Raw genomic sequence first — 26,723 nt, forward strand, 5'->3', positions numbered from 1 at the left:
AATGGGGTGGGAGGATGGATTAATCCCACTGGTGGCAGAGACCAGGTGGAGTGGGGGGAAGACGCTGGCATGGAGTCCATTTATCATACACTTGAGGCACACTCGACTTTAATAGCTCATGAAGCACTTTAAGAGATGCATTAGCACTGAATACTTGAGTGAGGAGGATGTGACAAGCTGTTAAGTGAGCACGAGCACAGCGCAGCAAGGCGGGCCACCCGCTCCTGGCTCTCACGTGCACTCTGGTGATTACTGGAGTGTCCTGCAAAGTGCCACATGAATTAATAAAAGCAGCATCGGACTCAGAGGAGGTGAGGCTGCTTATGCATTAACCCCTCTGTTGCTCATCTTTGGTCCTTCTCCTTGGAGCTGGCAGAGCAAAGGGTGCATTTGTCTGGGATGCGGGAACCCAGGATGGTCCCCAAGGTTGGGGGTGTATGTGGAGGGGCTCAGAGGTCAATGGATTTGGGTACCCTCTCTCCCTCAGGTCACAGAGCTCCCTTGCTTCGCATTCGTGGCAGGTTGCTAAAATTACACCTGCACCACCCCGCTGGGCACTGCCGCTTCCAGCTACCCATGGGGGTGGGCACTGTGCAGTGGGAGACCAGAGCCATTGCTCAGGGCAGCCCCAGGGGGATGCTCAGAGGGTGTCACTAATGTGCTGGCGTGGGCAGGGGGTTTTGAGTGTCCTGCTGCAGGTATGGGGCAGAGGGGCAGTGAAAGAGGGTGTTAGCGAGGGCTTCTCCCACAGTGTGGCCCCTTGTGTCACCCCAACTGGGGACCACGGGGATGGTGCAGAGTACCTGGATGCAAGCTGGCAATGCCAGTCCCCAGGAGAAACATCCCCATTTCCCATGTTGTGTCTTCACCCCCAGAATAGCTCAAGCCATCAAACGGGGATTGCTTCCAGCCCACCTCCACCGCAGAGTCTTTGGCTCCGGCGTTGATGCCATTTTGGGGCAACCAGGTTGGACTGTGGGTTCTGCTGGAGCAGCAGTTTCCTTCTGCAGGCAGTGGTTGCTGCCAGTTTATTTTGGAGTAGAGGAAGGTGACGGAGAAAGCTCAGCAGAGCACAGAAGCAATGCTGCTTGCTGCGACACTTGCACCTTTTGTTGGCCAGGGGCTCCATCGTGTGAGAGCAGCACTGGCGGAGGTACCTGCCATGCAGAGACCCTGTCCCTAGCAGGGCTTGGGCACCCTCAAAGGAAAGGGAGAGGCCACAGCATGAGCCCTTGGACTTTGCCAAAGCTCCTTGTGTGGGAAGTGTGTACATGGTGGAGATGCCTAACCGCGTGTCAGGCCATAAAGCGTACGTGCATGGGTGATTTCAGCTCTTTCTATTCATTGCCATGACTGCCTGTGGCTGGACGTAGCTGTTCTGAGTAGACCCAAGGGCTACAGCAGTCCTGGGAAGAGGGAGTTCTGCTTCCCCAGGCTCTTGCCGTGACCAAAGCATCTTCCCTGTCCGTCAGCTCTGCCAGAGTTATGTCCACATCTGTCCCAGATTGAGATTTCTCTGCTTTTAAAAGAGGAGTAATTCTGCTTTATTGATCCTCACCTTGCTGAATTAACTCATGTTTAAACAATAATTACGTTTTCACCCAAGAGAGGAGGCAAAGAGATAAACGTCTCTGGAAATGAATGCGTTTCAGATGCCACATGCTGGAGTTAATTTATTGATGGGCGCAGAAGCTACTATCTCCTCTCTTTCTGACCAGCAACAAGCAATTAGCCCCCATCATTCCTCAACCAAGGAAAAGAAAGAGAGATTTTGTTTCATTACTTTCCCTTCTCTCTTGCTCTCTTAAGCCCTGGTGCTAATCTCTTGCAATCAGTTCTGCTGCAAAGCCTCCCAGGAGCTCCAGTTTGCATGCGCCTCGTTAGAAATGCTGCCCACATTTCAGCTAAGACAAAGCCTGGGCCAGTAAACAGCTTTCAAAATGCACAGGAAAGCCATGCAAATTGGCTTTTTGAAGAGAAACCAACTGTAGATATGTCTCTCTCTCCCCTGCTCACATTGTCCAATCTTCTCTGTGTGGCATTCATTGGCTGATGGGGATGCGACCCGCTCTTTCTGGAGTCTGCTTCCTCCCACATCAATCAGCCCTTGCAACTCCCCAGGGCACTTGCCTGGCACGGTTAAACTAGTTGCTTTGCTTTTGGGGGCGTTCTCTGGGTTTTCTGTGTAGGAGATGGTTTGTAGATTCACGCAGAAACGTGTGGCTTGTTTGTAGACATCTGAGTAGGTTTTGGTTGTTGTGCAGATGCTGTTCAGTTAAGGTGTCTGGATTCAAGTGGCGTGATGGGCTACCTGGGTCTCAAGCCTTGGTCTTGTGCCCATGGGTGCGCAGGGGAGATGTGCATCCAACCTAAGACAGCACTGCAGGAGTAGTCTCTCCAAATATACATACAGAAGGTCTCGTCTTCCCTTCCCTTCCCTTCCCTTCCCTTCCCTTCCCTTCCCTTCCCTCCTCTCCTCACCATGCTATTGGAGTGCCTTTCAGTCATGCATTAAGCGACATGACTAACATCTGTCATGTGTTGTTTGTTTTTCCACCCGCTCCCCAGGGCAAGATGCGTGTGCAACAGCGTGTTTTGGAATTTTTGTAATTGGCAGTCGCTGTTTACACTGGGGAAGGCAAGGTCAAAGGGACCATGCGTGTGTGTTGAGCGGCCGGCCGGGAGGCTGGAGACGGTGCGTGCTTCCCACAGAGGCTCGTTCCCTGCTCCAGCTGGGGCCAGTGCAGGAGAAAGCTCTGTCTCCTCATTACATAGCACTTCCCACCTCCCCTGACACCTCCTTGCGTCTCGGGCCAAGTTTTGCTCTCATCACAGCACACTGGCACTTCATCTCCGGGTGGCTCCTGCCAAGGCATTATCGGCGTTGTCCTCCTCAAGATGCAGCCCTGCTTTCTGCGAGTCTGACCTACATTCCTCCGCTGGAGATGAATGGACTTGTGTTTGGCTGCATAAAACACGTGCTTTTGACGAGGAAAGGCTACTATATTAACTGCTCCAGAGCTCTGTGTGCAATGGACTCGTCCTTTCCGTTATATACATCAGCCTTTTTGTCACCGGCAAACTTTGCCAGCAACAGTTTTATGTTGCCTTCAAGATAATTGATAAGACAAGCGATTAGCAATGGGCCAAGAACAGATCCCTGCGGAGCCACACTGGGAACACCCTCCTGCAATGATGATTCCCCATTAACAATTAATTCCCCATTAGCAATTACATTTTTTAATCCTTCCTGTTATAAGTCTGCATGCTGTCATTATCCAGCTGGCTGAAATACCAGCCTTGCTCCAAAATGCAGCCCCGTTCAGCGTGTGAGCTGGTTTCAGAGCATTTCCAGGATCTCTGTCTGGTTAGGAAGCAAGGTTTGGCATAGCCTCTACCTGCCCCTGCATCCATCACTCATTGCAAGCCATCTTGAAGCCAAAATGCTCTTCAAATTTGCTTCATGGAGAGCTTGGAGAGCCAGAACCGAGGCTCCGTGCTGGATCAATAAAAGGACATGTCTTGGCATTGGAAGGATGTTATCAGGGTTTGCTCAGTGCAGCCAAAGTCAGGGGGCTTAGCTCAGCCTGTTCTCAGGCTAAATGAGCTCAGTTCACGGTGGTGGTCACATAATCTGCTGAAGGAGCCAGCTGTATCTGGAAGACCTCGGTCCCAGGGCACGTCATGAGTAGATAGATGCTCCTGCCTTGGAGCTGCAAGAGGGGAAAGACACAAGCACTGGGGCAGTGGGGGAAGGTATTGCCAAAGGTTTGGGCACCCCTGGATGGCAGCACCCCTGGCAGAGCAGTGCTGCCTGCACCTCTGGGCACCCCAGCAATCATCTGACTTCTGTAGGCAACTTGTGTACCCAGCGGGTGACTCAGCCTGACTCATCGAGGACACACTACCCCTCACATGAAGGCTCCAGCACCGGCAGCTTATGCGCAGCGATTAGGATTCGAGCTTCTCCGCGAGACGGAGCCTGTTTAAATCATTCTGAAGGCTGCCGTTCAAGGGCAGGCATCCGCTCTTTGCCTCCTTTGCCTTGCTAATTGCTTCCCAGGGCTAAGCTAGCCCAAGCTTATGGCCATCTGCTGGGGACCAGCATCATTCCAGTGGGGTTGCTGCGTCTGCTGGGGGCCGATCTGCTAGCCCAACCCATGCTGGCCAGAGGTACAACCTGGCTGTAGCTCATGTTGCATGAAACTCGTGTCCCTCTGATGCCTTTGCAAGCAAGGTCTGTTACCTTCATCCCTGGGCATTCGTTACCATGGTGGTTTCCCCATTGCCTCCCCATTTTCCCTGCCAGCCCACAGCTGTAGGGAAGCAGCAAGAGACACCAACTCACCCCACCTGCAATGACACCCCAGCTGCAATCCATTAAACTCTGCTGCATGCTATTAGGGCATTTAAGAGCCCATCAAGGTCTAGGGTGTCCCTTGCTGCTCTGATCTTTCCCTGCTGCTTCTCTGCCCTACGTGGTGAAGGTGAGTCTGTCTGAGAAGAACCCCAGACCCAAATAGGCACAAACTTCTGCACCCCCACCCCCCTTTTCCTTCCTACCCCTCTGTCTGTCCCAGGCCACCTGGCTTTTTTTTTTTTTTCCAGCACAAGATGCATCTCCTGAAAGGTTCCCTGTCTGTAAAGTAAAAGAAAACAGCAAAAATAGCCCCGGGTCCCGGATCATCCTTTTCTATTACTGGACATCCCTCTGAGCTCAAGTAGATTTCCTGCCCAGACACAGAGTGAATTATGGCCAAGCTCTCGGAGGCTGACCTTGTGGTCAGCTGGAGCACAGGCTTGCTAATAAATGCGGTCAGCCCCTACTGCAGACAGCCTATTTTTAGTGCCTGTGTTTCCTTGCCCGCTGCCTCATTGCCCTGCAGGTCCCAGAACCAAGCATCCCCCTGGGTCCAGCTGGCAGTGCAGGATAGCCCCATGAGGAGCACGTCCCAGGCTCATTTCTCCCCCCAGAGCACTTGGAAATCGAGAGGATTGATTTCCACACGGTGTCTGTTAGTTTTGCATCGTAGAAAGTCACGGGTGCGTGGGGTGGGGTGGCCTGTCTTGCTGGGGTGCGCTGCAGGAGTACAGCTCAGATCGTGCCCATCAGGGAGCGGAGAGCTCATGGTGCTCCCCTAGGGTCTGGTGCTTGGAAAATAGCTGCAGGTCAGCATGAGATTGATGTCCGGTTGTGCAAAGTGCTGTCGGATACATGAGGAGAGATGCTCTTAAAGTGAAGGTGGGGGAGAGAGGAGAAGGACAGGAAGAAAAATAGAGGGACTGGCACTTAGGTGAGAGGGAGCACAGCTCTGTGGCTCCAGGGCTTTGAAGACTTGCTGTTAGCAAGTTGCTGAAGTTTGGAGACATGCAAAGGACATACATTGCAAATAAGTTGTCTGCTTTTGCTATACATGTCTGTCTGGAGGCATTTGCACTGCATTTACCCCTTTCTGGGAACGGAAGAAGTTATTTGAAATGGAGCCAACAGAGATAAGGTTCTGGAGCAAAGCGGGGATCTGTCCCCAGGTCCATATGAGCCATCTGAGAGCTTGGAAAGAAATCTAGTAGGAAATAATCTGGGATGCTTACAAAAATATGAACCCTTTCGTCAGTCTGGTGTTTTGAAGCAGATCACAAAGCTGTAAAAGATTAAAGAAAAGAAAAAGTAGCTAAAGGTAAGAGTGTGGATCTGGCGGGTTTTGTACAAGCCTGTGATCTCACAAAACTGGTGAAAATAGTTCACATCTGTGGTGAGAAGAAGACACCACCAAGAGGATTGCAGTCTGCCAGGATTCATTAGTTCTGCCAGCGGCAAGGAAAACCATGTCTCAGTAGTCTCTTAGACTTCATTAAACATATCGACAAGCAATGAAGGAGGAGGAATGGGGTTTGTAGTCCAGCCAGACACGCGGAGAAGCTTTGGATGGAGACTGTTCAGTTCAGGATGAAGCCCTGGGAGTTACTGCTGCCGGGGCAAAGCTGCTGTGACTCACAGGGAGCAGGCAGGACCTGCTGGTGTGGATGTGCAGAGGGGACAGCATAGGACAGGGAGCAGCACTCGGCTCATGGGACATCTGTGTAAGCCAGCTGGGTCCTTGCCAACAAATCCTTGCTGAAACCCACTGCTGGACAAGCCCAAATCATGGGGAGAGGCTGGGAAGAAGGGTTTGGATAAAGGTCATCATCTTAGGGTGGCATCGTCCCGTTGTGTGAAGCAGGAGCATCACTTCCTCTGCTGACACTCGGTTGTAAATCGAGGCATTGCTGTAGCAGCTGGGAGCCCCCAAATACTGGTGGAAGCCAAACTCTCATTTGCACAGTTTTTTTCAGACCCGGGGAGCTGAGGCATAGCCCAGCACATGGGGAATAGCTATGGGCTTTGCTCTTTGCATGAGCTCTGGCTGCTGAAGAAGGGCCGTGTCCTGTTCTAGCACTGAGCTCCTTTTGGCGAGGGAAGAAGCAATCCTCAACCGTGGGTTATGCCTGTTGTTTTTTTATGCCTGTTGTTACATTCTCAGAGGGTTCCAGAAATGGAAGATCTCATAAAACAGTGACACTTGGAGTGGAAAACTTTGGCGCTTCAGGGGTTTGGCTTCAATTAGCCTCCAAAAGCTCAGAAAGGTCTTGCCTTGGAAGTCACATGCAGCCATCCCAGGGAGCCAGCCATGTCACATTTCCAAAGCAGCCTGGTCCCCACCAGCCTGTTCAGCAACATGTGTCCAGCTGAACATGGACTGAAGGTGCCACTCATTATTTATCACCTTTGAAGGGTTTCCAGTGTGTGAAGTCCCGGATCATAGGCTGCCCTGGGACTGCAAATCCAATCTCTGGTCAGGCTGAAAGAGCAGAGTGCTGCAGCTCCAGGGGCAGCTCTGGCACTGCCTGCAAGAGCCCACAGCCTTAGCAGAGGGTGCTACAAATAATTCCCAGAGCATGTCAGCAGGGCTGTGTGTGACAGACCCCAGGACCAAAAGGGCAGGCAGGGCTCGGGCTGAGATGTTTAGGTCCTGCACATCCATCAGTAGTGTTGGACATGGAGTGAGTCACTTGCTGCTGTCTTCAGGCCACCTGTGACGTGTCTGTGACCAAGCAAAGCCCTGGATAATGGGAGCACAGCCACAGCGAGACACTGAGACCAAACATCATCATCTCTGCTTTCCGGGCAGAGGATTTTGCTAGGGTGGGAACAGAGCAAAGGAAACCTGAAGCATGCTTGGGAGCGCAGATGCTGGGACACAACATGCACAAACCTTAATAATCAGAGTCTTTTGCAGGGTTTAATTTCTCTGGGCAGACAACTGTGCTTCTGTGCAAAGGAAAATACCTAATACCCAGGTTCCTAATCCAGGTGGGAGATGCTGGAGCGTAAAAAATAAAGAGAACAGCTTGCAAGATGTGTGGTCTGTCCTGTGGATGAAAAGAGCATCTTTCAGGATAAGCAGTCTTGGGCAGCACTAAATGGAGCAGATCCATGCAGAGAAGACAATATAATTGTGGCATATTAAAAGGAAAAGGAGAAGAAGAAGGATTGAGCAGGGGCTGTGGCAGGCTCGTTACAGGGGGGAAAAGCGATGTGTGTCACCTTGTAATGAGTGCTCCATGAAGACCAATCAGGTGGAGAAGTGAAGGGAAACTGCATAGCATTGACAGTGATGGAGGCTGGAGGGGTTACAGCTGTATTAGTCCAGCGTATGGACCATTGATCTCTTGGTGTAGGATTTGTTGGGAAAGACTGTTATTTAGGCTTAGCTGCCGCCAGCCACTAACTGAAGCTGAGGAGTCTGGAGCCTCATTGTACCACCTTCCTTTGCTTAGAGCCATACTGGAGAGGCTGGTGTTGGGGAAGGGGCTTTGTGTATGTGACTCACAACATGGGGATGAAACAGCCTTTGTCTCTGCTTAGGAGACAAGGGGAAGGGGCTAAAAACTTCTTCTTGCGCAGTTGCATATGTCTGTGTGCAGGGTGAGTCCCTGTCCCACAGCCCTGGGCAAGACACATCCGCCTCCTGGTGCAAAATCCCCCTGGATGGGGCAGAGCCTCACCGTAGGGTGCACACAGCTGGCAGAGCCACGCACTGCCCTTCATCCCAGGTTCAACACACTTGACTTTCCTAGCTTTTTTAGCTTGCAAAGCCTGAAGCATTTCCCCCAGTGCAGATCCCTGTTAGTGGATTTAAGCCATCCGGCAGTAGCTGGGCTCTTCTTAGTTATCTATTCTGGAGTGTTGCAAAGCAGCCAGAGGTCTGCAGAGCCAATGCTGAAAAACATTGACCTGCAAGGCTGGAAGCCTGGAGGACTTCTGCCAGCCAAGAGCTGTGGGCTTTGTAGGCAGAAGAGAGCCAGCACCGTCACACTGAGGAGCTGACTGGGATGCACAAGCTAAAGCAGAGCTGCAGCGTGTAGCGTGTCTTTCTTGATTTCTGCTGACTTTGCTAAGGTGTAATGAGGTGTGCATGTATGTGCATGTATTTCTGATGTCCAGGCATTGGGTGCACTGCTGGGTAACACAGCTCTGCTGGCAGAGAGCTGGTGGGGAATGGATGTTTTGCTATGCCCAAGTGTGTTTCTGTTCTCTGGAGAGATGTCCCCTCTCTACTCTGCTGGTCTGTGATGCTTGCAGAGGGCCACACCTGCTGCCTCCAGGATCCAAACTGAAATAAAGCTGAGGAAGTTGCCGAGTGTCCCTCACCGAGGTAACAGAGCTACGGAGGGGGATCAGGGTCCTGTCCTGTTGTGAGCTGCAGGAAGGCAGGCTTACGACAGCAGCAGCTGGTGCAAACCCGCATCGTGCAGAGCATGTGCACAGGGGTCTGGTGCTGGAGGCCAGCCCTGGTAGCCCCATGTCCATGCATCCGTCCAAGCACAGATCTCCAACCAGGCAGGAGAGCTCTGCTCACCATCCGCATTGTTTATGTGCAAACCTGCTCTTGGGCGGATGGTAAGCCAAGCCCAGAGCGCTTGCTCCCAAGGGGAGTCTCCAGCCGTAGCCGTGAACTGGAGACTTCGTAGGATGAGTCACAGGGAGCCTCTGACTCCAGCCAAGCCGCAAGCCCTGGCAGGTCAGACTCTGCTGCGTCTGTGGGTTGCTTGCACTGTGGTGTGGTTGCTCCAGCTGAGAGCATGCTGTGCAAATGAGAAACTGAGGCACAGAGGAGTGAGAGTGTATTAAATCCAGAAGCTAATGTCTGTCTGTCTACTCCTCTCCTTGTGATTTTCCATGGGAAGCCTCCGTGTCTGGCCATAACTGAAAGCCTGAAGATCTGCCACAACCTGTGCCAGCTGCTGAGACAACTGGAGAGGCTGGGAGCAAAGCGTGAGAATCCAGTGACATTGCTCAGGATTGGGAAGGGGCTGCTGAGCCCTGCAGGACTCCTGCTGTTGGGAGGGGATGTAGCATTACCTGGGATGCAGTGGAGTGCCTGGCTGGTGATCGCATCCAAGTTCCTGTGCTCAGCAGACTTGAAAATTAGTTTTACCTTTGTGGTGGGAAGCACGAGGTAATTGGTCTGTGTGCTTGTGTCTGTTTTTTTTCCTTCGGGTGAGGATCCTTGCTGTGTGGCAGAGGGGAAGGGCAGCTCAGGAGCTTGGGTCCCCACTGATGCCTCCCAGCTCTTAGAGCATCACATGAGCCCCTTAGCAGGGGGAGGAACCGTGGCCATTGCCAATGGCTACAGGCTCACTTGCTAGTGAGCTGTAGCACCATTCCCACTGGGGCTCCTGCTGGAAGTCCATCCACTTTACTGGGGCTCTTCCCTGCCTCAGCTATCTCCAGGGCTTTGCCCTTGAGGAGCCTCCCCAGCTTTGCGCGGTAACACCCAGCCTTTGCCTTGCCCTCTCCCAGCATCACAGAGGACTTTGGGTGCTAAGAGAAGGGGTGGTGCTCCTCCTTGCTCTTGGAGGATGCTTGTGCTCTCTTGCTGGATCCATCGCAAGCATCCTCCTCTTGGCCTTGGTCGGGTGTAATAGCTCTGTCAGCTCCGTGGTTCCTGTTGGCGGAGAGCCTTTAGGGATGCCTCCAGGCTGCCTTACTGCCCTTCCCATCGTGTCAATGGCGCTTTGCTGATTTACAGCTGCGGCGCGCTGGGTCTGCCCCCGCGCAGGCGACTCTTCCAGCTCTCAGCCCTGAGATGGACATGTCTGTCTGTCCCTCCCGGCTTGCAAAGAGAGTTTCTGTTGTTTTCAGCTCAACTTGCTGGAGACTGATCCTTGCTTTTATGGAGAGTGAGCCCTGAATATTCAAGAAACGGCACTGAACTCAGTGTGACCATGGTTGGCAGGTTCTGGCCCATAATTAATTAGCATTGATCGTACTTCACTTCCAACAGTGGAGGAAGGAGCTGCAGCTCAGGGAAGCAGTGAAGTGTTGCAATATAATCACTGCGGCCATTTTCATGCTGTCGGTCGGTGCTCTTCAAGAGTTACATAGCTGCTGCGATGGCAGCATGGGAGACAGAAAGGAAGCTCCTGGGGGAGCAGTAATGACATGGGACTTAGGAAGCTGTCGTTTTAAGAGAAACATTTGTTTACGCCTTTATGCAGGGTTGGGGTTTTTTTCTTATTTTTTTCTGGTTCTTGGCATTGCCTTAGCTTGACTTAGCCTTAGTGAAGGTGCTGATCGTGTATCCTGCGTGGCAGCAGGGTCAGCGTGTGGTCCATCAGCCCACCAGGAGATTCAGCCGTTGAAGCCTGGGACCTCCATGTGCTCCCTTTGTTCCCGGCTCCCCTGTCTGAACGCAGCAGCAACCTTGCAACCCCTGGGCCACCAAGAAGTGCTGTTTGGGAGGTGGAAATGTGCCTTGTCCCCCAGGAAATTGGGGGAGACTAGATCAGTCACTTGAGAATGGAGGTGTCTACCCTATCTGAACAAGATATTCAGTGGTCAGCCTTTCTCTGATGGTGAACCCTCCCTCCCTCCCTCCATGTGAAGTTGTCCATCTCACTCCATAATCTGGGCAAGTCTTTTCCACTGAGCTCTGTGAGTCCATGGGCTTTTGCATCCATGATGCATTTCTTTCCCCATATTTCTGCAATTACATTCTTGGCAGCTCCAGAGAGATGGCTGTGGGCATCTTTCTGTTGATCCATGGGTAGGACTTCAGGATATAAATGCAGAAGGAAAATTTCAGGATTTAGGTAGGCAGATTTAATCCCGTAACATTCTTCATCCTCCCCTAAATCACAGCTCCAGAGTGAAGACTGCATAGCGAGAGCCACCAAGAGCGCATCACGTTTATTTTTTTTTTAACATGTTGTGTGATGTTGCAAACCTGTCTCCCAGGTGAATATTGAACCCTCCTGCAAACAGTCTTTAATTCGTGCCATGGTCTGGGCCAGCAGCTCCCAAGCTTGTCCTTCCACAACCCATTGCTGGGGGGTCCCAGCTGGGCTGTGACCACGTGCTGGGAGCTCCTGCCTCTGGTGGGTTTTCTCTCTCACACAACACACGTGCACAGCTGGCTTGCCAGGGTGCTGTGAAAAGCAGTGCCAGGGCTGGAAGAGGGGTGGGAGGTGGGTGTCAGCAGGCAGAGACATTCGAGTCAAACCCAGTGGGCCGTAGCACAAGGGATTAGTGGATACGGACTGTTAGTTGATTTAATTGTCTTCCTTCCTCCAGTGAGTTTGGGCCATTTTTCTTAACTTGCTTAGCCCTGAGGAGTTTTTTAGCATAACCACTCTTCATGGAAGGCTTTTCGCTTTGCTACGTCAGGGGGAATCACCGGTGTACACGGCAGCAGCCGTCTCATAGCCCCACAAGCCAACGCTGCAACATCTGAGTGCTAGCATCCCGGGGGACATGCGGGGGTTCAAGATGGATAAGAAGACACCATCTCAAATGAATTCCGTGCTTTGGGTGTCTGTATTTCAGCAGGGCCAGGAGAGCCCAACCAAACCCTGGCGTCGATGTACTAGGTACCATAGGATCACAGGGGAGATGCAAAATCAGAGCCTAGCTCTGATGCAAACAACTTGCGCACCCTTGGGCCAGTCATTTAATCTGCTCTGGGGACTTCAGCTCTGTCCGTAAGATGGGGAGAATGATGCTCCCCTCGTTTGTCTCATCTGTTTGAGTTGCTGGCTCGTTAAGGCAGGAGCTGCCTCTCGCCGGGTGCCCACGCAGAGCAGTGGGTGACAGGGTGCCCGTCCTCAGGGGGCTGCAGGCAGTGCAGTAGCGTGAGTGCTGGGGAAGAGCTGCCTCCATCCCCTGCGCTGGGACCCCGCGCTACCCATGAGGGGCATCTCCGTTGGGAAGCGAAGCGCTTGCTGCCAATCTGTCCCGAGCAGAGCTGACGGGGAAAATCCTCAGGGATTGCATTTTCCATTGGAAAATGAAGTCCTGTCAACATCCGTATGTTTTACAAAATCATATTTCTCTGTTGCGGGGGGGGAGGGGGGGGAGTTGCGGGATGAGGTGAAGGGCTGCAGTATGTCTTTCTGGTATTTTTCAGAAATGGTTAGGCTCTTCACTTTAAATTGGCACTCCCTCTCCCCCAAAAAAGAGTTGCAAAGCCTTTTGTACAACACAGTGGTTTTTTGAAAAAAACCTAAAAGACATGAAACCCTTTGGTTTCCTTCTGAACGAAAGAACCTTCCTCTTTTTTTTTCTTTTTTTCTTTCCCCTCTCTTTAAAGGAGAATTTTTGGAAGTTTGGGCTTTTTCCTGATGGGTCCAGAGCAGCGTTTCCAACTTCATGGCAACCTGAGTTTGACCCGGCTGTGCCATGGCTGCGGGGGGCTGCAAGCGCCAGAGCCCGGAGGAGCCGGAGCATCTTCTCCCACCCGTCCCCACACAGGCGACCGCTCTCCCTGTCGCAATCTCCCACGGGCCAGCAGCCACTCTTCCTGGGTGGGCTGCAAAGCATCCTCTTTTTGCTCAGCTTCAGTTTGTTTTCTATTCATGGCCTCAAGCCGGAGGTAGGGGAAGAGCTGCTTGCTGCCTGTAGCTGCTTTCCATGCGTGCATAGATTTGCACTGATTTTCTCTCCTTATGGGCTTTCTCATATTCCCCCTCCTGCAGGCAGTGTGTGTGGTTGTTTGCAGGCTCCTGCCTGTGGGCAGTTTCCTCCTCCTCCTTACTACCATTCACTCCCTCATCCCTTCTTCTCTTCGTCCCTCCTGATGGAGACAGCCTCTCACAGCCGACTCATTTCAGAGATGTTTTTTCACTGCCAAAGCCAAGATTTTTCTCTCTCCCATCACGCTTAGTCTGGAAGTGGGAGGGGGAAGCAGGTTTTGGGGTTGTTTTTTTTTTTTCCAGCAATAAATAATTTCAGCATGCTGAAGAGGCAGGAGAGTGAAGCCAGCGTTAGGCTACATTGAAATACTCCATTTGTTCTGGGAGTCTCTCTCCCCTCTTCAGAAAGCTTCCTCTAGTGTTTAATTTTCAAGCAAGTCACTATTATTTTTTGTTTTCTTGCTTTCCAGAGGAGATTCCTGTATTATTTCGGCTTGCCTGGATGTTTCCACGCACACCAGAACTTTTTCCTTTGGCTTTTCTTTCCTCTTCGCTTTCTTTTTGCCGGGGTTAAAAGCCCCAAGTCAGCAAGGTACTTAAACACATGCTGAAAGTTAAGGGCTTGCCTAAGTGCTTTGCTGACTTGGAGCCAAAGATATTTTCTCAAGTCCTTTAAATGCTTCAGAACCTGAATTCAAAACGTTTTACAGAAATTCCAGAATTCAAGTATCTCTTGTGCTAATAATAGTTGTAATTCAGTAGTGCCTTCAGATAACTGGAGCTCTAGACATGGTGAGCTTCTGTGTAATCTCACTTTCAGAAAATATGCTTCCCTAAAATCTTCTTTTGCTTCAAACCAAAGAGCTCTCCAGAGAGCCGGGCACGTTTATTTGTATTTCAGTCAATGAACATAACTGGCCTTTTAGCTGTTGTTTTGCAATAAGACACTGGAAGCTTTTAAGTGTTGAAATTTAGGAAATAATGGGCAATTAGTTCAAATCATACTGAATGAATGTCTGCTCCTGAACTAACATTTGCTCATCATCCCCAACACAGGGAAGAAAAAAAAACCTCACCAACTCGAGGGCTCTCAGAAACAGCAGCATCAGTAACTGGAGGTTAGGAGATGCTCTCAAAGGCAGGATGAGCTCCTGTTTCACAGAGCCTGAAAACAGCGCCGCTCTCTCCTTTTGCGAGTTTAGTCAGAGGGATGGCAATAAAAGTGGTATGGAGAGGGAATAGTGCTGGGTAGACAAGCAGGAAAGGCTCTGCGGGGGAGGAGGTGTTTCCAGAAACGGAGAGGCAGCGAGCGTGGAATAGAAATTGCAGTGCAGTTGTTACGGGCTCTGCGTGATGAACCCAGGGGCCTCTGCCAGCAGCCAGCCGATGGGGGCCGCTTGGAAATGCTCAGTTGCTTAATGAAGGTCATCTTCTTCAGGGGTTTTGGAAAGGGTACTGTACACCGGTGCTTCAAGGCACCAACAAGGGAGCAGGACCAGGCAGGAGATGGCTTAGTTCACAACCCTCTAAGGAGCTGCATGCACCCTCCTCTGAAAGCACTCTGTGCCGCTGCTGGGAATGGGAAACCCAGCTGAAAGCTCCCAGCTTACCATCCTCATCTTAAGGCTTTGTTTTCCGAGGTATGAGCTTCTGCGTTGTGCTTTGTAGGGATACGTGTGTGCATCTGCACAAGGCATGCAAAGCCTCTATCCACATGCCCCAAACCACCATGTGCTTGCAATCTCCTGCTGTCTTGTAGACATGCTCTGTGAGTTGCTCAGAAACTATTTGGGGACCACGATCCTGCAGTCGTGTCATCCGTGGCCCAGATACACCTTCCAGCCCATAACCAGAAACCCAGCCTCATTTAACCCCCTGCTGGAGCCTGCTTCCAAGCTCTGCTCAAGATCCAGGAGCTCTCTCCTGGTGTCCTCTCATGGTCTGCAATGCTTCTTTACATATACTCAGGGATTTATCTTGATCTCTCTGGTGGAAGTAACTCTCTTTCCAGTGTGCCATCAGTCTGATATGTTGCCATCTTTCACCCCAGAAATGCTTGCACCCAGCAGATGCTCTGTGTGACTGTCAGGCTGCAGGTCTACAGCTGTGCCATGGCTCAGCATGCGCCGGTGATTGCTTCCAGGCTTGGCTTTGCTTGAGGATCCTTCGGAGTGAAAGGAATGAAATGCAAATGTAATACCTTGTTATTGCCGAGGCAAATCCCGAGGCCTTGGCTTAATTGTTAATACAGCCCCTGATGGGCAGGGTAGATGGTTGCCTTATTATTAATATTGCTTTGAAATCATCACCAGGCTCCAGAAGTGCAAGTGTTACTTGGAGAAGTGAGTGATGGTGACCAAGTCAAAAAAAAAAAATTACTTGGGAAAACGCTTCCCATTTTATCAGCATCTATTCTTCCCACCCTCTGTTCACCGTGCTGTGCTGGCAGCAGCTCAGTTCCTCTGTTATCCTGTAGCCACATGTGTAAAGAAAAGTCTTGGTGTTAGTGCAGGGGGAAGAAATCCCTCTCTTGGGAAGAAACAAGTCCTGGGGTCTAACCTCTGGTGGATGTAGGGATGGAGGAAAAAGTATTGATGTTTCCTTTGGGAATTGCAGGGCACAGGACATCACTGGGAATACTTTGGTGCTACCCTGTCTCGCCATGTCTCAGTGCAGCAGGTTGCACCCCTGCTTTGATTTCTAAATCTAGTGTGGGTGATGCCTTTGAGTCCTGGCCCCACATGCGGTGTGCCCTGTCCCTCCTCCTTGCCGGGGCTGGGTCATAAGGAGGAGGATGAACCTCCTGTACCTGTGGTTAAGAAAGTGGAGGAGTTTTTCCATCCTTGGGCCACAGAAGTTCATGTGTTTAGTTGCAGCGGTCCCAGCTTCAAGCCCAGCTGCTGCCGATCCACCCAGGGGTGTGAGCATTACATCTGTAAGCGACAAGCCACTGGCCTACAGCAGGCAAAACCCAAGCCAACAGACAGAAAGAGCCTGAGGGGCTGAATTTTAGAGCTATTAAATGATTAAATGCAAGGAAAAAAAAAGTTAATTTAACATCACGGTTGTGATTTTACACACCCAAGAGCCTGGAAATTGAGAGCTCTGCTTCTCACACAGGGATCGTAACTTGGCACTGTACAGATTGTACAGTATGTAAAATTAGACTGGAGAAATAGTAAATATGCTGCAGGGACCAATACTGTCTTGGCAGAAGGAGGATGGACTGAGTGGGACCCAACAGGTCTTTTACGCCTCTGACTTCCATAACTCTGTGCTAATAAAAAAAATATTGCACAATGCTTGATGCTAATCTGCAGCCTTGATCTGGGTGAAGCGGGAGCCGGATTGTTATGTGAACAAATAGCGGTCGCCCCCGGTGTATTCGTGCGGAGGAATGCTGTTATTTGAGGGCGGGCATGTGGGCATTGGCAAACAGTGATGGGGAAGTGTACACTGTGCACCGGGCTTAAAAGGCAGGCTGCGGTCAGTGGGGTGCAAGGCGCCCCGATGTCTCTATCCAGCACTGCCCCCCGTCCCCAAAGCTCAGTAAATACAGGCAACTTCACGCTGTGGCTGGACCACAATGAGCTTTTCTTGTGTTTACGGCTGTGATTTGGGCACCTAATTCTGAAGCATATTGATTTCTCCTTAAACAGCATTGAAAAGCCTGATCTAAGCACTCTTCTGTAGCCTGGAGTTATTTGTCCTGTCTGCATGAAAAAACAGGACCAGAAAACAAGCCTTTAATTCACCTGGGGTGCTAACACCAGTCACCTGGCAGCCAAGGGCAAAGGCTCAAGTGAGCCTGGCTTGGAGGATATCGGCGGAATTTTTCTGCTGTGTGCTGGTTCCCATTAGTGCCATTCATCTCCCTCTGGTCCTCCAGTACCTTCCCCTCCATATCGTACCACCCCACGTGCTGGGGCAGCCACAATGTAGATGCAGGGGGCTGGAGGAGTTGCTGCTTCACCAGGCAACTGCTCTTCCTCAGGACAAGTCATCTCAAGTCGAGTTTGTGAGGAAGCTGAGTGGGCAAGGTTCCATACAGCCTTCCCTTTGCCTTAGGATGAAAATGGTGTCATAGCTAAGCCTGTCCTGGCAAGGAGAGCACTTGGTGTTCCAGAACACAGGCATTTTTGGACCAGAAGAGCTAGGACATCCAAGTGAAGGTCTTACCAAGGCCTCCTGCTGGAAAACAGATCAACACATGAGCTCAGGTCCCCTCCTGGGATGCAAGAGCAAAGTCTCCTGGGAAAAAAAAAAGCCAAGATCACCAGCCCAACAGCATCCAGTCCTCTCTGCTGCAGAGCTGGTGAAACAGAAAAGCAGAATTAACATCAGAGGCATATCTTCTCCTGGTCCTGCATATGGCAACACAAGATGAGGTATGCAACCATTGCAGATGAGTACACACCAGCATTAGCACCCTCTGGCAGAGCTCAGTCCTATCCCGAAGCCATGGGAAAGGACAGGTTCTTTGGGGCCTCCTAACCATTCACGGCTGGAGAGACCCTGTTACCAAGGCAAGATGGACTTGGTTGCTGTTCCCAGGTTTGCTTGTCCCCTGTGGCTGGGGACAAGTTGGTGTTGGGGCAGCACGCTGCTGTACAGCCCCTGCTACTCCCAACAAGAGCTGAGTGTGATGGCATGTGGGGAAACAAGGCTGCCTTTGATGTGGAGCCCTTCTGGCTTGCAGCAAGGAGCACTGCCAGCATGATGCTCCAGGCTGATGTGGTTTGACGGGTCAAAAGAGCAGGCTGTGTCCCAACATGGGGCTGCCAGAAATGCACCAAGGCCAGTATGAGACACGGACGTAGCAGTCCTGTCCTGGCACAGGGAGGGCACACTCTGCCCTGGTGAGATCCTGCTCAGACAGGGCCAAAGCTGTTCGTTCAGCCAGTCCGATGGTGTGATACAAGCAGAAAAATGATGCTGGCATTACTCGTCTGCTAAGGCAGCTTCCCCCATCCTGCTACATGTCTCCCAGCCAGGGCTCAGCATGGGACCACAGCCCACAAGACACGGGTAGCTGCCGCATCCCTTGGGGCTAAGCCAGTGCTGCAGCAAGGACTTGGCCCTTGCTTCTGCTGCGAGTTTGTGTTGCTTCTGCTTCCAGTGGTGGGTCTCTGTTCTGTGGTTTCCCACTGGGTTTAGCACTGCGTTTTCTCCCCAGGAGGGTGCTTATGCTTAAGCCTTGTTGGCCCCGGTGCACGAGCCGTGCAAGTGCCACCATCCTGACTATGCTGCCATCCCAACTATGCCACCTGGAGTTCGGTTCCAGGGACGGCATGCCAAGCTGGTAGCAGAGTAGGCATCACGCCTCCCCACTGCTGGACCATCGGGTCCAGGAGGGAGCCTGTGGCGTGGATTATCATTTGTGACAATGGCATATTTGATTGCAAAAGTGTCCCTTCGTCCTCAGAAGGTCCCAGTATTGCATTAAGTTTCATGGAAGAAGCATCAGCCTCTTGCAGCTGAGTGGCTAGAAGGTCCACGAAGGCCCTTTTCATGCCGTGATGGACATCCCTTAGCTGGGTTTGGGGTGTAGCTGCAGAGGGAGGTGCACTCAGCTGCAGAGCAGTGGTGAAAGGTAAGGCTGCTGCAAAGCTGGAGGAGAGCTTCTTCAGGGGCAGCAGGGCTTTGCTGCCCCTCATGGGAGGATGTTTTGTGGTCACATCCAGGCCAAGAGAAGAGGCTCTCCTGCCCTGGAGCTTGTCCTGAGCCGAGCATGTCGGAGGGGGAAAGTGCCTCCTTTACAACACCCCTGAAGTAAACCGAGCTTCGAGGCTATTGTGGAGTGATTGAGTACAAGTCCTTTAGCACCCATCTGTTATCTCTTAATTAAAGTTTCTCGCTAATTATTTTTTCTTGTCAAGAGAGCAAAGCTGCTGACTCCAGGGATTTACCAAAGTAGAGCAAACAAACGCGGGCTCTGCTTGCTGCATTTCTTCATTAATGGACAAAATTAACTTGGAACGGTCCATATCTTTGGCTACATCGATGACACTTAATTACGCCTGTTTCCTTACAAAGATGTATCTAGTTTTAAATCACTCGTGAAAGAACTGCCTCCTTAACCATGCAATTCCTTCTCCTTGAAGGGAAGGTTTCTGCTGACAACAAAACCTGTGCAAAGACCAAGCAGTACTGGAGGGAATAGATGTGAGGAGGTCAAGGATGGAGTGTGCTTCAGGAAGCTGGTGTCGGGAAACCCTCTCCAGCGCCAGAGGCTGTTTCATCTCAAGAAGGGCAGACCTCAGGGCTGTGAAGCTGCAGATGGGAGTAGAGCCACCAGCATCCCTTGGGCATGGTCGGTGATGCTCATGCCGGCCAGCATGGGTGCAGGAGCAGGAGAGAAGGCACAGCCTTGTGCCACCGCTGACACAACCCAATGGCCAGGAATGTCATCCTCCATGCAGGAAGGATGATGGGATATGGCCAAGCCACCTCCTCCTCAGGCACCGGCACATGAGACGTCGCTGCAAGGAGGCAAGGCGACTTGGGACAGAGCTGAGCAGAGGCACTTGTAGCTCTTGCAGCGGTGGCCAGCCAAGGTGGGGATCAGTGCCATCATCATTCCCTCCCCATGCTGGCCAGGCTCTTTCCCCTCACCCTCCCCACCCCCTGGGGCTCGTTGCTCTTCTCCTGTGGGCTTATTCATTTCATTTACCACAGGAAGTTGCAAGGTGAAGACCTTGCCAGTTTATCTGTTTGGAAGCTCTCGGCATAGCCCCGGCACTGTGTAAATATTAAATGTATAATTTATGAATGCATACACAGAGACCTAATTAGCTGCTGAGATGATTTTTCGTGGCTAGTTGCTTAGTTCTGGGAGGGAGGTATGAAGGCTAATGGGGGTGATGTGAAGGCCCCTCTGTTTGAAGGCACATATATAATTCTCCGTCCTGCTGCAGAAGTGCTCCACTTCCCATCAGGGGAAATGGGGACATGTCCTTTCTCACTACCTCAGTTTCCCTATCTGCAAAAGAGGGGCAGAGCCGGAGGCTGTGCGTCCTGCAGAGGAGGAGTGCTTGCGTCTGTCTCCAAAAATGCTTCCATGCTTTCCTTTTGCTCTCGCTCTGCTTACGCCAGCCACGACCCTGTGGTACATTTGGGCAGAGGGCTCCGGGGGGAACAGTTGGCCCCATCTGCCTGCAAATCGCTGTGACGGCGAGGATGGCTTTGGCCCCTACGAGTGTGTGCTGGAAGTCGGCTCGCAACAGGCCCTGGCACAAAGAGCCCCATCGAGGGACTGCGGTGAGCACCGGTGCCGGGAATGCAAACCATCTTCTCTGCTTCCTCCACTCACTGTTCAGAAGACCCCTCAGGCATCTGGGCACAGAACCCCAGGGCTGCATCCGTGGCGTGGCCCCATGCATGCTGCATAGGGCAGTGCACAGCGGCACGCTTGCCCTGGCAGCTGCCCACTGCCCACGCTGGCAGGGTGGGAGCCTCGGTGGGAAGAGAGGGAGAGCAGCCAGTGGAGATGCTGGGACCCCAGGAGGGTCCCGAGAGGAGTTTTGCTCCTTCCCAACACGGTGCATGCCAGCGCAGCCCTCGAGTTCGCAGGATTTCCCTGTGTTGTTGTCCTTGCAGTCTTGATGCAGGTCAAGATTCATTAAGAAGGAAAACAAGGATGATGTTTCTGTTGAGGAGCTCCAGCTGAGCAGGATGGGTTTGGGAAGCATCAAACGTGTTCCCATGGACCCCACATCTCACCCTTCCTTCTGTGTCTCTCCCCTGGACTGCTGTCCTGTTGGTCCCCATTGCATTGCAGTTGGACAGATCGTGCCATCATTAAGTCACTCATCATTGCTAGGAGGGCAGCAAAGCAGCTCACAGCTTGTTTCACTGTGCTGCCCCAGGTCCACCACTGAGAGCTGTGTGTGTCTGTCCCACGGGCAGCTCCCGTCTTCCCTCCGCTGCAGCTTTGCAGGGCTGTGGGTAAAGCTGTAATTTCTGCCCTCATTATGCATCACCACGGCTCCTCTCCAGCTCTGGGACTTTATGTCGTAAACCATGCTGTGCCTGGCTGGCGTGCTGTGCTGCAACAGATGATGTGGCCCTTGGTAGGGTTGGATGCTCAGAGGCACGTTGCTAGTTGGGGTGCAGCATCACAACCTCCCTGTCATGTGTGCTTCACCCTTGTGCTGTCACCAGACCCAAAAAGCAGCATACTTTGGAGAAGCAAGGTGGTGTAGGGGCAGGGCAGCATCTCTAAGGATCACTTCTACTCACTTAGAATCATAGAATCATAGAATCATTAAGGTTGGAAGAGACCTCCAAGATCATCGAGTCCAACCGTCAACCCAACACCACCATGCCCACTAAACCATGTCCCTAAGCGCCTCATCTACCCGTCTTTTAAATACTTCCAGGGATGGTGACTCAACCACTTCCCTGGGCAGCCTGTTCCAATGTTTAACCTTGTGCACTTCAGCCACAACAACCCCAACCCCACTTCTACCCAGTGATCACAGTGGTGTTGGTGGGAGGGGTCTTTATAGGTGTCAAGTCCAATGTCCCACTCAGAAGAAGAGTATTCCCAACAGTAGACCATATCAGCCATGGCTTTGTCAACAGAGCCCTGACAACCTACAAGGATGGAGATCCCCCCGCTCTGTGGGTATCTGTCCCAGGGCTGTACCACCCTCCTGGAGAATAAACTTTCCTCCATGTCCAGCTTGAACCTCCCGAGCTGCAGCCCCTGGCTGTTGGCCCTCATTCTGCCCATGCCATCAGTTGATGTCCATCCAGCAGGGCTGGCCCTGCAGCACAGGCACAATCTCAGCCATCGATCCCATGTGTTACCAGTGACATGATGACCAGGAGGGGGGACAAACCGCCCTCCCCTCCCTGCTTGAGAGAGATGTGAGGCTCTGGGTGGGCTGGGGGCAGGGAGGTCCTGCCCATACCCAGCCTGCGGGAAGTGGAGGCACCCAGTAAAAGCTCTGGTCACCCTTGCCCATCCCCATCCTAAAGCAGAACTGGTGTCCACAGCGCAAGACAGGGCTGCTGTAGTGTTGGGGGGGGGCATTGTCCCCATGGTGCCCCTTCTCAAATGGAGGTGATGCCTGCCAGTGGGGCTGCCATGTGTTCAGATGGTGGTGTGGTTGGGTAGGACTCCTACGGCTGGCATGGGGCAGGAGGGACATGGGGACCTGGCTCAGCTCCAGAAAGAGCCTCAGCAAACCTGTCTGGGAGAAACGCCTCCTCCGAAACTGTGCTTTGGATTTCTCCTTCGTCAGGGGCCTTAAATCATTGCCTTGGAAAGGAGCATTGCTTTCAAAGAGCTGTCTTCCAGGAATGGCTCCTTCAGCCCTTCTGGATGAGTGCCAACATGTTTGCACTGTGCTTAAGGACAACTAGGAAACAATTCAAGGTGCCTTTTCCCCCTTCCCAGCTTAGTCCTGCTGCCACCAGCTACAGACAAGCTCTCAGCCACAGTCCTGAGAAGCAGAGCTGGGCACCCCAAAGCTTCCCGCCCCTGTCAAGCCTTCCTGGGGGCCAGGCACTGGGCAGGCACGAGCCAGGCAAGGCAGGCAGGTCTGTGGGCCCATCGCTGCAATGAGCCTTTCTCCATGCAAGGCTGGTGGGTGGTACAGCATCTCCAGTGTCTCTGCTGACCAGGTCCCCAAGTGTAAGGCTAGGACAGTCAATGGCCTTTTGTGAGCCAGCAGGAAGGGGAAAGAGAAAATGTCTTTACCTTACTCAATAGAAGAAATTAGAGGAGAACTTGAGTAAGGTGCTGGGACTCTTACTTTAGCTCTGTTATCTATAACTATCCATCCACCCATCTGCCTAGTGATCTGTCCGTCCATCCGTCTGTCCGTCCATCCATCCATCCATCCATCCATCCATCTCCACAGCCATTCGAACAGCCAACCATCCATTCAACCCCACTGCTGTTCATTGGTCCTTCCATCCGCCCCTCCCTCCACCAACCCACCCATCTGTCCACCCATCCCTCCCACCTACATACACTGACAGCCAGCCAGCTGCTTATACTCTTATCCCTCCATCCTCTTACACATCTCTGCATCCCCCTGTATGCCCATCCATCCATCCATCCATCCATCCATCCATCCATCCATCCACTTGCGTAGTCATCCATCCCTTCAGCTGCATACACTTCCCTCCATCCCATCTGTGCCCATCCCTTCAGCTTCATACACTTCCCTCCATCCCATCTGTGCCCATCCATCCAGCTGTCTGTCTGTCTGCGATCACCCGCATTCATTCTTCCGTGCACCCATCCATCTTCTTCCATGCTTCTGCCTATCTGCCTGTTTTTCTGGGCCCATTCCAGCTACCCATCCTCACAGATACCTCAGCTTAGATGGTCTTCCCTCTTTCTGCCTGTCAGTATATGCTCTAAGCTTTTTTAAGACACTTGAAACACACTTGTCTGATCAGCGCAGTCTCTCAAAGGTCCCTACCCTTGGCTGGTGTCTGAGATGATTCTGTGGCATCTCACCAGCATCTTACTCACCACAACCCAATTCTTCCTCGTCCGTTCTTAGCAGCCCCTTTCCCAGCAGGGATAGCATCCCCAAAGGTGCTGCTTCCCTCTCTGAAGTAGGTGTCCTGACAGACCATTTGCAGGAGGACTCAGACCTGCCAGGGTCTCCCCCAGGGCCAGCTTCGCCCTGGGGCTCTCTCCTTTGCAAATGGGCTCAGGCCGTGGGCTTTCACACAAGGAATGGCTGGATCGTGCCCATGTGGTCCCACCTGTCAACAGGACCCCGGAGCTCATGTCTAGAGAGGGAGAAAAGAGCAGGACAAGCATGGGGGGTGCTTCTCCCATCCCTCCCCACCACCAGCTGCCTGCAGCCTCCCTGGGCTCACCAGGCAGCTCGGTGTTTTACAGCCCTGGGTGGTGTCTTCTGCTATGGATTCATTTAATCACTATTTTCCCCAAAATGTTGACATTCACAGCATCTGATGGACGTGGGTTTCTGTAATTTAATCACACGTTGTGCGAAAAAGCACTTTCTTTTGCTTGTTTTCATTTGCTGCCCCTTGATTATTTTATTAGGAGAAGGAGCGAGCAGTCCTTCTGTATTCATCCTCGCCGTGTCACTCATCATTGCTTAAGTGTCTGTCACGTCTCCGCTCAGTTGTCTCCTTTTACGGATGAAGGGATCTAGTCTGTTAAGCCATCCTGATGCAGGGGCTCTTTCCAGACTTTGCTCTTCCCTGTTTTCTCTCTCTGCTCCATTTTCAGCTGAACTGTGCTCCTAATGGCACGGGGACAGATTTGTGCGTGGTTTTTAGGGTACAGTGCTTTCCATTTTCCTCTCAATGCCTTTCTGAATAATTCCTAGCGTTGGGTTTGCGTTTTCCATCGCCACTGAGCTGATGTTTTCGGGGAAGTGAGCACAGTAACTCCACGATACGTTTCCATGGAGGCTGCAGCTCATTTGGAGCCACGCGCGGTAGGGGAAGCAAGGCTTGATTTTCCTTGTGTGCATCCCTGTGCATTTACCAACACAGTGTTACCACCGGGTGGGTCTGCACCCTGATGTCCTTCTGCAACGCTTTTGCACCCAGCTGTAATTTGGCTGCCCTGACGGCCTCAGCAGCACGCTGTCTCCTCTCACTGCCTCGACCCCCTTTTCCCCATGAGTTATGAGGGTGTTGGGCAGCTCTGATCCAGCTCTGATCTACATCGAACTTCACCAGTGACGTCTTCTACTGCCACGTCTGACCGCTTGTTCTCACCTTTGGTCTCCTGACCTTTAGCTGCTATAAATCCTTGTAAGGACTTCCCTCATGTATCAGGGCTGCTTGGTTTCCTTGGGAGGAACCTTGTCAAATGAGGTTTTGATGCCCAGGAGTATTTTGAGAACCGAACAGCCCTTGTCTGCGCACAAAGGCTTGAATGAAGCCTGGAAGGAACCTCATCCTCTGCTCATCCCCCTGTCCTGCTTCACCCCATGAGACAGACAGACAGACAGACAGACAGACAGACAGACACACACACACACACACACACACCTTCAATGGACTGGTGCTCAGCACAGCCACTGTAGCAACACGGGAAAGATTCAGTTGCTAAGGATCATTAATGAATGTCAGCTCGAGCTCCTGTCCAGAAACCTGAGAAAATTCAATTAGGCAGCTGGTGCCCAATGAGCTGTGTTGCCCCACTCGCAAGGTGCTAAATCAAACAGCTCAGCAAGGCATCATGTTATTGTAGAGAGAAGAAAAGCCAGGCAGGGAGACAAACAATGCAGCTGCCCCTTTCCAAAGCATGCCACAGTTAGGTTGCAATCCTTCCATCCGATTTCCTGGGCAGGGAATTACAAGGACAGCTGCCTGCTAGTAAATAACTTGAGTTTGCTGGTGACAAGTCCTGGGGCTCTGTCACCTCTCTGCTGGGATTTTCTGATGTGTGCGTTTGGTTTGCATCCTGCATCAAGCCACGTAGATACAAGAGTGGCAATGACTTGCTGGTTCGAGCACCTGTCTGTGCTGTGGGGCATTTGGCTGGTGCAGCCCTGACATGCCTCCTCTAAGGTAAAGGTCGGAGGAAAGCATCTTGTGAGACGGAGGTGGTCCATCAGTCCGGATCCCCTGGTCCTTGCCAGCTGATTCACTCTGCTCTAAGGTTAAAATTAATCATTATCAGAGCCAGGAGGAGAACTTGGGCTTCCCTGGCCCCCAACACAGTGTCAGTCCATGCCCCAGTCCTTCCCTCGCTTCCCTTACAAGTAATGGTAAGATATTATTTCCAAGGCAGCCCTGCCCACAGGCCTCCGAGCTCACCTGGTTTTCTCCTCTTCCTCCCCACAGACAGCCACATCCAGTATGAGCGGGTAGGCGCAGATGTGACCATGAAGTGTGGCTCCATGGACTGGGACGCAGCTGTGACCTGGACGGCCAATGGCACCGACATCGATGAGTCCCACCTGAATGGGTCCTACCTGATCCTGAAGAAAGTCGACCTGACACAGAGCGGCCAGTACTCCTGCTACGAGGGCTCCTCCTGGCACCTCAAATACCAGACCTACCTGAGGGTGGGAAGTGAGTACCCTGGCGTGTGACACTGCGGGGGACAGAGCCATGCTCTCTGCTCCCATGTTGACCACTCGCAGCCCCCTCCTGCCATGCCAAGCCCTGTAGTGTCCATACATACGGTTGCCTGCTGCACCCCACCATACGAGCTCTCCATGGTGTACTAATGCCAGTAGCAGGATGCTGGAATCAGCCTCTCCTGCCCCAAACTTTGCATCAAAGCCGGTAGATTAAACGATGCCCCAGAAAAAATTTGGGAAGGGATGTTGTTTCTCCATCCAGCCCAGTGCCACGACGACCGTCTCTGCAGGTGGAAAGAGTTGGGGCTGAGCAGTTGGAGGGGATTGCAGCTGGGAAGCAGAAGTCCTGGCTGGGGTTACTGCAACATGGTTGTTTCAGAGGAGCAGCCAAAAGGTGGTGGCAGTTGCTGTGTGTTTGCAGAGCCCCTGTGTGCAGGCGTGTTGGAGGACAGCTACAGTTTTCCCAGGATTTTGCGTACCTTAAGCACGAGATGTGCTGATTCACAGGTCTCGGTGCAGGAGACAAGAGTTGTGCTGTATTTCACACAGTGCTGAGAGCTGATAGCAGCTGTGTGTTTGGTGGGCTGCTGTGTTTGTACAGCTGATAGCAACTGCATGTTTCGCAGTACGGCGTCTGCAACCGGCAGCAGTGGGTGTCTGGCAGCACCAGCTGGCGTAGCTGGCTGTGGGATGGTAACTGCTGCGGAGGATGCTGCGAGGCACCAG

General features: G+C 52.2%; 1 protein-coding gene across 1 annotated transcript in view; it reads left to right on the top strand.

The window, feature by feature from the left end:
* Positions 1-26,723, top strand: part of CNTFR (ciliary neurotrophic factor receptor) — an 88,253-nt gene that overhangs the window by 2,281 nt on the left and 59,249 nt on the right. Inside the window, exon 2 of the mRNA XM_009334715.1 lies at positions 25,756-25,986. Coding sequence (XP_009332990.1) covers positions 25,756-25,986 — 231 coding nt within the window. The remainder of the gene's footprint in view (positions 1-25,755; positions 25,987-26,723) is intronic.

Source organism: Pygoscelis adeliae, unplaced genomic scaffold (genome assembly GCF_000699105.1).
Source record: "Pygoscelis adeliae isolate BGI_AS28 unplaced genomic scaffold, ASM69910v1 Scaffold442, whole genome shotgun sequence".
Taxonomy (NCBI): domain Eukaryota; kingdom Metazoa; phylum Chordata; class Aves; order Sphenisciformes; family Spheniscidae; genus Pygoscelis; species Pygoscelis adeliae.